At 40.6% G+C, this 13,174-nt stretch overlaps 1 protein-coding gene across 1 annotated transcript in view; it reads left to right on the top strand.

Moving 5' to 3' along the window:
* The first annotated feature begins 2,041 nt into the window (after positions 1 to 2,041).
* EEF1E1 (eukaryotic translation elongation factor 1 epsilon 1) overlaps positions 2,042 to 13,174 on the top strand; it is a 35,983-nt gene continuing 24,850 nt past the window's right edge. The window contains exons 1-2 of the mRNA XM_005305956.4: positions 2,042 to 2,322; positions 8,132 to 8,332. Of these exons, the coding sequence (XP_005306013.2) occupies positions 2,092 to 2,322; positions 8,132 to 8,332 (432 nt within the window). The 5' untranslated portion in view covers positions 2,042 to 2,091. The remainder of the gene's footprint in view (positions 2,323 to 8,131; positions 8,333 to 13,174) is intronic.

The following is a 13,174-nucleotide window of genomic DNA, read 5'->3' as shown; positions in this document are numbered from 1 at the left end:
GTATTTGAACTTCGACTTTCCGCTACTTCCAACACATAAAAGAGCTATCAACACGTTGCACTGTCAGTGTTGATGAGATTGGAATATACATGCAAGAACTGGAATCAGAATTTTCTGACAGATTTCAAGATTTCCAGCGATTTGGCCCAATGCTTTATTTTCTAATTAAACCTGAAAAGTTAAATGAAAGCAACTTGGATTTGTCTGTATTTCAGTGGATGGGTGTTGAAGATTTTGAAATGCAGCTCATTCAGTTAAAAAGCTCAGAATTGTGGGCATCGAAGTTTGGAGATCTGCTGAGTGCACTTGAAGCTACTGAGAGAGATCATGGGGCCTCTATTCTGACCTGCTGGATGTCCCTGCCAGTGAAATTTAACTGTTTGAAGAAAACTGTGTTTGCAATGCTTTCAGCATTTGGATCCACATACCTGTGTGAACAGGTATTTTCAGACATGAAATCTGTCCACTGTCCCTCTTGGAGCTGGTTAACAACTGACCACTCAGAAGTCTGTGTGTACCTTAAAGTATCCAAATACGTGCCAGACATTGGAAAACTCAGCAAGGAAAAGCAAGGGCAAGAATCACATTAAACTGAAAAGATCTACATTTTTAATTTAATTTTAAATGAAGCTTCTTAAACATTTTAAAAACCTTATTTACTTTACATACAATAGTTTAATTATATATTAATGACTTACAGAGAGAGACCTTCTAAAAAGGTTAAAATGTATTACTTACACGCGAAACCTTAAATTAGAGTGAATATATGAAGACTTGGCACACCACTTCTGAAAGGTTGCCGACCCCTGTGCTACCCCCTTAATCAGGGTAGACTGTAAAATTACAATCTAATCAAGAGGAGTGTACTTGATTCTCCATAGGCATATATAGGTACTATAATTCCATTGCCATGTATAACTCCTGTTACTCCCCTAATCTTGTTATGACTAATACCATAATGATAACTCAATAGTCCCTGAGTCTAAATTTTGAAATTCAAGGAGTGGCTGGTTCTACAATTTATCTATCAAGGCCTCAGAAAGCCTAGCATTTGTACTGACTCCTCTTCTGTTGCCAGCTCTATAGGAGGTCCCCTTAAAAATGCCTATAAACTATGTATCACCCCTAATTTTAAAACCCATGAAATAGGCAATAAATTAGACCAGGGGTCGGCAACCTTTCAGAAGTGGTGTGCCGAGTCTTCATTTTTTCACTCTAATTTAAGGTTTCGCGTGCCAGTAATACATTTTAACGTTTTTAGAAGGTCTCTTTCTATAAGTCTATAATATATAACTAAACTATTTTGTATGTAAAGTAAATAAGGTTTTTAAAATGTTTAAGAAGCTTCATTTAAAATTAAATTTAAAATGCAGTGCCCCCCGGACCGGTGGCCAGGACCCAGGCAGTGTGAGTGCCACTGAAAATCAGCTCGCGTGCCGCCTTTGGCACGCATGCAATAGGTTGCCTACCCCTGAATTAGACTAACACTTTAAGCAAAATTGATAACGTGCAAAACCATAATAGAAATTTCAGCCCCAATGAACCCCTCTTTTACACAAATGCTCTAATTGGGTATGATCTCGTGAGATAAAAATAGGCTGGAGCCTGCACTCACGGCTCCCTAGTTATGGTAGAGGTGAGCTTTGCACTCAAGCAGCGCTAGGACATTGCATGCCAACACCTCACCGCGCTTCCTCCCCAGCTGGGAGCGCCGGGGCTGCGACAGGGGCACCTGGCAGGGAGCGGCTCAGCCTAGGGGCGGTCTGCGTCTGTCGCGCTGCCAGTCCCTGGAGGGAGGACAGCAGCATTAGCCCCCCTGATTGGCTACAACACAGACCTGATTAGCATACGAGACTCTTCCTCACCCCCAGCCCCTTCACTTTGCGCACGCGTAAATCAAGCTTCATAGAATGATGTACTCCGCGTGTCTCCCCTTTGCGCATGCGCTTCACGCGCCCCCTTCAGCCTGAGACGTGACCCCTCCCCTTTCTACTGCGCCTATCATTATTAAGCCACATTCATCTCGGCGCAGGCGCAGATTATTATGTTCCTGTGCTCGGCCAGTCTTGCCTTTCCCCCCTTCCTCCGCCAATGGATGGAGACGTTACTTGGAGGGGGGAGGAGGAGGTGAGGCCCCTCTGTCCAATCGTGCTGGAGATTGTTAGTTTTGAGGGCTTCGTCATTCTTCCTCTTCCTTTCCCGGGCGGGTTGTCTCCGAAGATGGCAGCTGCGGCGGGGCCCGGGCCGGAGGAGCTGATTTTGTTAGAGAAGCTCCTGGGCCTGAAGAAAGGGAACAAGTACAGTGCCCGGGAGGAGCGGAAGGTGAAGGCTGCGAGGGGAGAACTGGGGACCGACTCGGGCATGTGCGCGCGCAACAAACGGGCTGCCCTCGCGCTCGTCCCTCTCTCCCTTCGGCGAGCGCTAGGCGGTGCGGCCCCGTTACCCCGCCCCCACACCGGTCTCTGGCCGTTTGAGTCCCCAGTTAGAGGCGGTGAGTTTCTGTGGCCTCCTCCCCGCTAAAGGGGCGCCGCGGGGAATGGGGCAGGAGGCTTCCCCTTCCCCTGGCAGCACGTCCAGGGCGAAGACAGGAACCTCCCGCAGCTGCGATTAGATTCTGGCCGGGTCCGAACTGACGGAGCCAGCTGGGCTCGCTCGTGCCGGCTCTCACCAAAAGCCCCCCCCCCCGGGCTAGGCGTTGCGTTAGGGCCACGGTGCCTGTGGGTGACGTGTCCAGAGACACCCCCAGCTGTGGGTGCCAAAGGGAACAGGCCCTGCCGCAGTACAGGGTGCATTTATTTATTGGTTGGACTTACACAGCTGAAGAAGAGCTCTGTGGAGCTGGAAAGCTTGTCTCTTTCACTAGCGGAAGTTGGTCCAATAACAGTACCTCACCCACCTTTTCTCTTTCATATCCTGGGACCAACCCAGCTACAACAACATTGCATAGGCTTAGTCAGTGAAAAGCAGTATCAAATCTAAATGTGGGCTGTCTGGTAGCGCACTTTCTTTGACCTGTAATGACCCCAAAAGTTACATAGCTCAGAAACCACTCCCTCTCCAGAGACCCCTCTGGCCCTCATAGTTGGGGCAACAAGTAGCCTTGCAGCAGCTCCACAGGTTAATAAAAGTTTGTCCAGGGGCTGTCTTTGCAACATTTTAACTACATTGAAACTGATGTAGGTAGTTCAAGCAGTATGACCCCCTACTGTGGGTGAAGTATGCTGGTGTCGGTATAGCTTATTCGTATAAATAAGGCATTTTTACTGGTATAACTTTGTCCACTTTAGTGATTGTACAGATTTAAGTATCTTTGTAAATTATAATACTGTGAAATAATTAAATCTATCCTAAGACCCATTTGCAGACGAGGCCTAAAATGCAACAGACACTTCCCCCTTAATGTTGAAGTATAAAAATAGTGCATAACTGTGGGAAGCACATTTGCAAGGAGAACATTGCATGGGGCCAACTGAAAGGGACAATAATTAAGGCTATGGTTTAGTCCTAGGTATTTTTAAGTATAAGTCATGGACAGGTCACAGGCAATAAACAAAAATTCAGAGCCCTGTGACCTGTCCATGACTTATACTATAAATACCCTTGACTAAATCAGCGGGGGGTGGAGCTACTAGGGAGGGTAAACCCCTGGGGGATCGCTGCTGGGGTGGGAGCTGGGGGGCTGCTGCTGGAGGGGTGCACTGGGGCCAGTACCACTAGCTGCCCGGGACTGCCCCAGCAGCGGCTGCACTGGCTGCCCGGCAGCTGCAGCAGCCAGTGTGGCTGGTTGCAGAGCTGCTCCAGCAGCGACAGGTGTGGCTGTCCCAACGGCCACCTGAGGAGGCCGCAGCAAAAGTCACGAACGTTGTGAAAAGTCACAGAATCCATGACTTCCGCGACCTCTGTGACAGACACAGAGCCCTCACAATAACAAATGGGCTTGCCAATATAAAATCAAAGTACCCTGAAATCTGGCCCAAAACACTTTTACATATTTATTTATTCTTCCCAACTTTGCCTGCCCTTTATGCTCAGGCCTTTGAGTTATTGTAAAGTGATATTCATTTCCTGTTCTTGCAAACATACCATGTTCTCTAGAGTTGTTGATCAATCAATGTAGAAGGTAGCATTTTATTTATAATATCAATATGGGGAACGGGTAACTTGGTTTTTCAGCATTATGGTATGTTCAAGTTTGCTTCTGGCAGCTTTGAAATCATTCAATTCAAACTAGATCAGCCAGATGCACAAGATGTATTCTTTATCCTATTTTCTTATTAATGTGTATCTATTTTTCTGTTTTACTTCTGGAAATTTTTGGTATACTATTTTATCAGGTATGCAATAAAAAATATTTTGTATTTAGGGTTGGCATAATTGATTCATTCTATCTTCTCTACATGGCAACCTTTATCAGTTTTTACTGCCTGGAAAGAGCAGACTTCTGGCTCAGTACTGCTGTAAGCAAGTAGTTGTTGCCACACTCCTGTTGCTGAGTACAATGGTACTGCCACTGAGTTACTCTGAATGCACATTTGTGTAATCCTTTGCTCCTCAGTGTTGACCTCAATATGCATTTGTGTACCGTGCATTTGTTTGCTGAAGAGGTTTTTAATTGTTCAGTAATAATACTGACCACTGAATTTTGATTCCTATAATTAGAAATCTATTCTATTTTAGCATTAGAAGGCAATCAACAAAACTCATGGTCTTCCAGTTGAAACCAAATCTAGTGAAGCATAATTATGTGTAACAATGAGGAAAGTAGTCTCTCCTTAATTCAGATTCTGGAGATCTGATCGTATCCAACAGCTAAAAGTAGTAACATACTGCAGAAAATTCCTTCTTGAATATCTGTTGTACATTGAATATTGACTGTGTGACAGTGAACATGAGATCATTAACTTCATAAAATTGGAAGGAAATAAGTACATCAGGGAGCTGTTATCACTGGAAAAACTAGATGTGTGATGCCCTTTTAAAATTAGATCAGGAATTAGTTTAGACCCTCTGGAAATATGCTAAATGCTTAAATACCAACAGTATTTGGCATACAATCTTTATGAACCATTTTTTAAATATAACTTGATTCTTCTGCTTCAGAATATTAATTGAAATATCACAAACTTCCAACTATTCTGAAGTCTTGTTTAATTAGATCAATGTTACTTCATTTTCTACATGATTTTTTTAAAAGTCTCAAAAGTTTAGCTGTAGTACATTTCTTCTACTTTTTGCAAGAGAAGAACTAACTGCTGGTTATTGCTGAGCGGGATATCTACAGGGGACACAGATTCTGTTGGTTTGACTGTACCTTACCCTTTTTAAAGTTTGGGTCTCTGTCATGAAAATAGCAACATAGTTCTTAGGTTTATGATCTGGTTTAATAATTAGAATAGGTGCTGTCTAATGCCTTTATTTTGTTTAAGTCCCCATTGATAGGCAAGGTCTTGTGGAGAGAAATGGGTGCTCCACTGCATGCTTTCTGTAGTGCCATCATACTCCAATCAGTTTCTTACTGAATGACTTCACAGAATATTGTACACTATACTTACCCACTGTTGAAAGTCATGGACAGAATGGTTGTCTGTCTTGTCAAATAAAACCATAGGGTTAATTCACAGTACATTACTGATTTCCTTTAAAAGAATTGCCCACACGTACAGCCTGAAGTGATCTAGTTTGTGGCACTGGCAGTATGGAAGACTGGTATTAAGAACTGAAGCCAGTTTTCCATTAATGCTTCTTTAATAATTTAGAAGAAAATGTTGTATGTTTAGACATTTTCTTGGTTTTAAAAGTTGTACACGTAACAAGATGAAATTTGGTTTGGTATCTTAAACTAAATTAATATAGTCACGGATGACTTCTCTAGGAATATCAATCATTGTTAGGATCAGAAATGTTAACTGTAATCGTTAGTTTTAAATGTATTTCAGATAATATATGCCTATTACATTTTGTACTTTCAGGGTGCTCAGATGAGCAAAATAGGTAATTTTTCTTTTTACAATTTGAAGTACAACCATACATAAAGGCCTACTAACTTTTTCATTACATACGTTTTCAGTGATTATGATAAAGTTTAATACAAAGCCAGGAAATCCTTTTGGTGTGAAATTTGTTACAGTTCTTGTCCAATTTCATGGTTTTCATCATTGGATTGGTGGTTGTATTACAGTGATGAGGACAGTATTTAGAATTAGACAACAGTAGGTATGACTTCTATATCTCGTGTTTTATTGAATTTGGTAAATATGGACTCCACTTTTGTAATTTGATCAGCATCTGTATAGAGAGTCCATGATTCTGCTGCTCCCCTTTTCTCCTCTATTCATTCTTGCCTTCTCACTCTGGTAACTGAGAAAGAGTTGTACAGGGCAGACCTTGTCCTTTTATAGTTTGCAGGTCAGCCTCAAATCCCCATCAAGTGACTTGTTTATTGGTTACCAACCCACCTGGGAGAACTGTTTTTCCATGGGCTGTAGCCAGCTCTTTGGTCTAGGGCAGTGGTTCCCAAACTTGTTCCGCCGCTTGTGCAGGGAAAGCCCCTGGCGGGCTGGTCTGGTTTGTTTACCTGCAGAGTCCGCAGGTTTGGCCGATCGCGGCTCCCAGTGGCTGCGGTTCGCTGCTCCAGGCTGATGGGAGCTGCTGGAAGCGACGGCTAGTACATCCCTCGGCCCACGCTGCTTCCAGTAGCTTCCATTGACCTGGAGCAGCGAACCGCGGCCACTGGGAGCCGCGATCGGCCGAACCTGCGGACGCGGCAGGTAAACAAACCAGCCCAGCCCGCCAGGGGCTTTCCCTGCACAAGCAGCGGAACAAGTTTGAGAACCACTGGTGTAGGGTGATTCTATTTGACTGAGAGGTCATCGGGTTTTATCGAACTGCCATTGTTATCCCTCTGCTAGGTGCAAGATTTTTTCAGTTCAATATGGAGGCTACAGAGTCCAGGTGAAGGCACAGAACAGTTTTACATCAAAATGAGCTTCACAAAACAAAAAGGAGGATGCAGATTAATTAAGGGTTTTTCTACACTGGGAGTTATTTTGGATTTAGCTATTCCTGATTAACTCCATGTGTGAATGCTATAACTCCAGAATAAGTGTGCCGTATTCCAAATTAGCTTAATTTACTGGCACACTATTGGAAACACAGGGTGCTCTTGAAGTGTGAGTCTTAGTTTCCACTGTTATTAGTTGAACTGTGCTCAGACTTCCTTAGCATGGGGTAAAGATTGATACAGCATTTGTATCTCCTTTTCTCCTCTTGGAGTAGCATTTGCTGTTACAGTTACCTGGCAAAGTCTCTTCAGGAGGTGGTTGAACAACTTGACAATTATTTGTATAGGAGTTCACAGGAACAGAGAACATGTGCTATATTTAAAGGGTATCACAAAAAAACCCAAGTAATTCCAGTACTATAAATTAAGATTTTTAAAAGTTAACACTAAACTATAGCTTAACACTAAGCGTGGAGAAGTGCAATGCAGAATTTTTTTTTTTTTTTTTTTTTAAAGGTGAAACAACACATTTGCTGTTGCTCCTGAAATGGCTTCCTCCCAGTAACTTAGTCAGTCACTGGACTTGTATAACTCTAGTCATCTGTCTTGCTGAGTTATGTCCCTACACCTAACTGTGGAAAGTCACAACTTTCACAATCATTAAACAGTTATTTAGAATAAGCATTGAAAAAGTCTGACAGGTATGATTTATTTGTGGCTGTCCAGAAAAGCTGGATATTTGCTGATTCCATAGTCTGAAGTTTTATTTTTACACTTGAAAATGTGTATCAAAGGCTACCTATGAAGATTTCTGGTAGACGATTTTGGCATGGGTTGGTTATATTGAACTAGAAATACCCTATGTATATGTTCTGTCTTGAATGTATATATATATTTTTTCTTCCTGCAATGGAAACTGAAAAAAAATCAACCCAAGGATTAAGAATAATTTAAATATTTTCCATGTGAAGTATTATTCTTAGCATTAATATTTTTAATTGCCTAACTAAAACCTAATATTTTTAATTGCCTAATAAAAAGTGAACATACTGGGATACCATATAATCAGTTTGTTTAACAAAGGCTAACCTTTGAACATGACAAACTTACATGGTATTTGTTTTCTTCTAGATTCCAGTTCTTCAAACAAACAATGGTCCCAGTCTCACAGGATTGACTACTATAGCCACCCATCTAGTCAAACAAGCTAAAAAAGAACAGCTACTTGGAAGTACTGCAGAAGAGAAAGCAATAGTTCAGCAGTGGTTAGAATACAGAGTAACTCAAATAGCTGGACATTCTAATAAAGAAGATATAAGAATAATTCTGAAGGTAAGGATAACTTAATTGCTTTACCACCAGAATATTGAATTTTGGAGTGACTGGACACTAAAGCTGTTGTGTTGGGGACCGTATATTCATATACATATATGTATTTACTTTAGTAATAAAATGGGTAGATATTGATGATCTCAAATCATTTGCCATTAAATTCGTTGCTTTCTTTTCAGTTTATTGAAAAAACAACCTGAAACTTAAGGAAATGGTTTTAACTATAGAATACATAAAGCAAGCCTCCTGCTCTACTGTAAAAACTTAATATGTAAGAATGTAACGGAGAGGGACTGTAATTGTGCCTATAAAGTTCAGAGAGTGTTTAACTATTTAGTCTCTTCTAAATCTTGAAAGGCTACAGTTTCCTCACATCTGTAAGCTACTACTGAAGTCCCAATATATATAAATTGGCCTGCACTCTGATTCAAGATAACATTTGTTTTATTTTTATTGAGAACGACTCTTTGCTTCAGTAACAAGGTGGGATCTACTCCAAGTCTAGATATTATGGTGATTGGATAAATGGATGGATGGATGCCAAGATGAGTTAATATGCAATGTGATATGTGAGATGGCGATGAGTGAAAGCATAGAGGGAAATTTCCATAAACTCATGTTTTCATATTTATAAACTACTATTGTATGGAATTTTTATTGAGTGTTCTCACTGCCTTAGACTTCAAAAATTGCTCTCCCTTATTTTCAGAAGCTGTGGTTGGGAGGGGGAAAGGTACCATTAAGTTTTACCCAGTTAAAATTAAACTAAAATCCTTCTTTCCATTTTGCTTCTTCAGACTTCTTGAGTCCTTTCATCAAAAATGCCAAAAGTAGTTTAATTTTAACTATCATATCAGGGTAGGAGGTTGAAGAGGCCTAATTTTATTAAGTGTCCAACATGGCACTGAAATCCTACATAATTTTTAAGAAGTTCTCTTTCTTCAAATTTAAAAAGTTTCCATAATTTTATATGGAAAGTACAAAATGTCTGGTGTTTCTACAAATATGTCTACACTGCAATTAAAAACTCATGACTGGCCCATGCCAGCTGACTCGGACTTGTGGGGATCAGGTTGCAGGGCTATTTCACTGCAGTGTAGACTTCTGGGCTCAGGCTGGAGCCAGGGCTCAGGGACTCTGAGATCTAGTTAAAACTTTTCATCAAACTTTCTGAATAAAAAATGGCTTTTTGAAGGAAACATATTTTCATGGAAAATTTGTATTTTCTTGGAAATTCTGGGGGGTTTCTTTAATTCAATGAATCAAAAAACTTGTGGGTAGAACTGGGTGAATAACTCTCTCCCCCTGCCCCTCTCTCCCCCCCCCCCCCCCCCCCCACCGTTTGTTGGCAGTTCCACAAGCACACAAAAATAAATAAAGTAACAAAACATTTTGTTTGGGGTATTTTTAGTAAAAGCAAAGGAAATTATTCAAAAAAAGCTGTTGTCGGTGGTGCCCTCCTTCTCCATCCCACTTCCCTTTAACTTTTTGCCCAGTGGTTAGGACACCTACCTGGGATGTGCAGGGAAACCCAGATTTGAATCCCTGCTTTGGAGCAGGGACTTGTTCCTAGGTCAGGAACAAAAAAAGGAAACACATTTTTCATTCGTTTAAAAAAAAAAGGGGGGGGGGGAGGGGGGATTTTCAATGAAAATTTTTGAACATTACAATTCTGTTTTGTTCAGAAGTTTTCATGGAAAACACTTAATGTTTTTTGACCACCTCTAGTCCTGATTATGCAAACTTCTTCATATGGGCAGAGCCCTGCTGAGTTCAGTATGTGTCTGTGTTAGTATATGGGCTTGTCTGCACAAAGCAACTTGTAGGATTCCTGCCTTAGATTGTAAACTCATTGGGGTGAGGATCTTGTTGTTTTGTGTGATTGCTCAGTGCACAGAACAGAGGGGTCCATGATCATGACTGGGACATCTTGGCCTTACTGAAATATAAATATTTAATAGTAACATCTGTGACGGGTCGATCACAGAAACCCTCTTGGGTGCTGCCACCTAATGTGCCAAGACTACTTCTGCCCCTGCTTTCCCTGCCAGCTTGGGACTCCAGCACCCTGTCTTGTTGAGCCAGACACCCCAGTCTGCTCCAACACAGACCCAGGGTCTGAACCACGTGCCCCAAAGCTGCAGACTTAACTGAAAGCAACTTACAGAAGTATTCCTTTCTTTAACACTCAGGTGCCCAATTCCCAGTGGGGTCCAAACCCCAAATAAATCCGTTTTACCCTGTATAAAGCTTATACAGGGTAAACTCATAAATTGTTCACCCTCTATAACACTGATAGAGAGATATGCACAGCTGTTTGCCCCCCAGGTATTAATACATACTCTGGGTTAATTAATAAGTAAAAAGTGATTTTATTAAATTCAGAAAGTAGGTTTTAAGTGATTCTAAGTAGTAACAGACAGAACAAAGTGAATTACCAAGTAAAATAAAATAGAACACGCAAGTCTAAGAAACTTAATACAAATAACACCTTACCAGTTCCAGTAAGCTTCCTTTTACAGACTAGTCTCCTGCTAGTCTGGGTCCAGCAATCACTCACACCCCCTGTAGGGATTGTCCTTTGTTCCAGTTTCTTTCAGGTATCTTTGGGGGTGGAGGGCGCTCTCTTTAGCCAGCTGAAGACCAATAAACTTTCTCTTGTGGGTGGAGATCCCCTCTCGCCTTTGCAAAGTCCAGCTCCAAGATGGAGTTCTGGGGACTCACCTGGGAAAGTCACATATCCATCCATGACTCACAGTTTTTAAAGGCAGAAGCCATTGCCCACATGGTATCTTGTATGTCTCCAGGAAGACTTCTTATGTGGATTGGAGTATTCCAAGATTCATTGTTCCTTGAGTGCTTCTTTATTGGGCACTTAATTTTGTGAATTCCTTTCTAAAGAAGCTGATCAAATGCCTTACAAAGCTTACTTAGAAATCAAGCAAGTATACAGCCAGTATTCATAACAAAAAATGATATGTGTACAAATAGGATGAATAGATTCAGTAAACCATAACCTTTACAGAGATATGTTACATGGCACATGTAGCATAAAACATACTCCAGTTATGTCATATTCCCATAAAGCATTATGGGATACATCGTCACAACATCAATAAAATGGCCAAGGTTGTGGAGAGCAAAATGGTTTCACTATAAGGCATGCTTATATTATCATTGCTTTGGAAAGTGAATCTGTTTTAAATCTGTTTTAAAAAAATAAAATTAATATTTCAGGTTATAGGCTCTTCTCTTAGCTGTAAATATAAGAAGTAGATATTTACAGATTCTATCACTATTACTACATTTATTCAGTCTTGGTTATGGTTTGCAGAAAGTATTCTGATTGCTGGGTTTTGCTGTATATTTATATTATGAATACTAGAATCATGGCTTTACAACTCCTTTCAACTGCTATACTATGTTATGTCTGCTAACCATACACACTTTCCCTTCGCTGGAAACTTGGAAACTTTCCTTTTCAATTTAGTCTGAGACAATATGAATGTAAATCTGTACTTTTAATTTTCTTGCTCTTTTGGAATACAGATTAAAAGGCAGATTTTTCAACTTTGCCATAACCAGGTTTCCACAGTGCAGCAGGCATAATTGCTTGACAATTAGATATCAAAGTACCATTTTATGTCTGTAAATCAGGTACTTAAGTATTAAATGACCTAAATTCTGGACACACAAGCAGTCTTAGTGCCAGATTTTTATAACTCTGGTCTATCTGACAACTTTCACATCACAGTTTTGATCTTAGCAGCAGTGCTAGTGTGGGAAAGAGAGATTGTCTTACACATTTTGTATTTCAATATTGTATGTAAATTGTTTCCAAACAAAATAAAAACTTCACTCCTAGTACTATAAAGTAGATGTTGGGAGAGGAAGAAGTCTCAGCACTTAATTTTAACCAGTGATAGCAGTTTTCCTGAAGATACTCATTTATATCAGGTGATGAGTGGCCAGAGTTCTTGCTGACACAATACTGCATGAAATACTGCCTGTGTAGAAATGTTCCTACAGAACAGTAGTTATTTCTTTGCTTCTTTTGTTCCTCTTGCCACCGTGAGTTAATAGTTGGAACAAGAGACAGCCTAGTATTGAGGTAGATAAGTATCCTGTGCCAAAAGGGAATATGGGAAAAGAACTAAAGTAGGCAGGCAAGTCTGAGATTGTGGTTTTACAATGTATCTGGAATGCGTAGTGGCAGTCTTGGGACAGTTGCGGCCTAAAGCCGCAATTTGTAATGAGTTGTGTGTTGCATGTGCCAAAAGCAGTTCAGTCACCTCTGCTGTAAACTAGGCTGCCTCTAGTTGGATCTCAAATGAGATGCTACGATTCTGTAAAACCTCAGTAACAAAACTGTTTAGTGCTTGTTAAGAGATTCTGAAACAAAGGTCTTGTTGAGAAGAAAATATATAGAATACTCAAACTGATCTTTCTACCTTTTTTGAATAGAACTCCTGCATAGCATCAAAACAATTTTGTTAATTATTTGCATTGCCTTACTAGGGTTTTAAATTTTTTTCATAACATGGACTGTATTATTGAGAGAGTCTCATGGACCACCTTCCTAGCCATTCACAAGCAAATAACATCCTTGTGGCACTTACAGCACTTGTGTATATGGAGAGGTTAGAAAAAATACACACATTCTTTTATCTTTAATATAAATGTTTGTCTTTTAGTGCAATTTACTTCTTTCAAAATCTCCTTTTGCTCCTCAGTTCATCTCCTCTTCACATATGTTCTGTTCCTTTCCCTCCTCCCTTGCATGTGCTTGTCTGCTGCCAGGTCATTTCTAATGACACAAAGGAGGAAGGACCTTAAAAAATG

Source organism: Chrysemys picta, chromosome 2 (assembly GCF_011386835.1).
Source record: "Chrysemys picta bellii isolate R12L10 chromosome 2, ASM1138683v2, whole genome shotgun sequence".
NCBI classification, from domain to species: Eukaryota; Metazoa; Chordata; order Testudines; family Emydidae; genus Chrysemys; species Chrysemys picta.
This window is presented reverse-complemented; position numbering and strand designations above follow the sequence as displayed.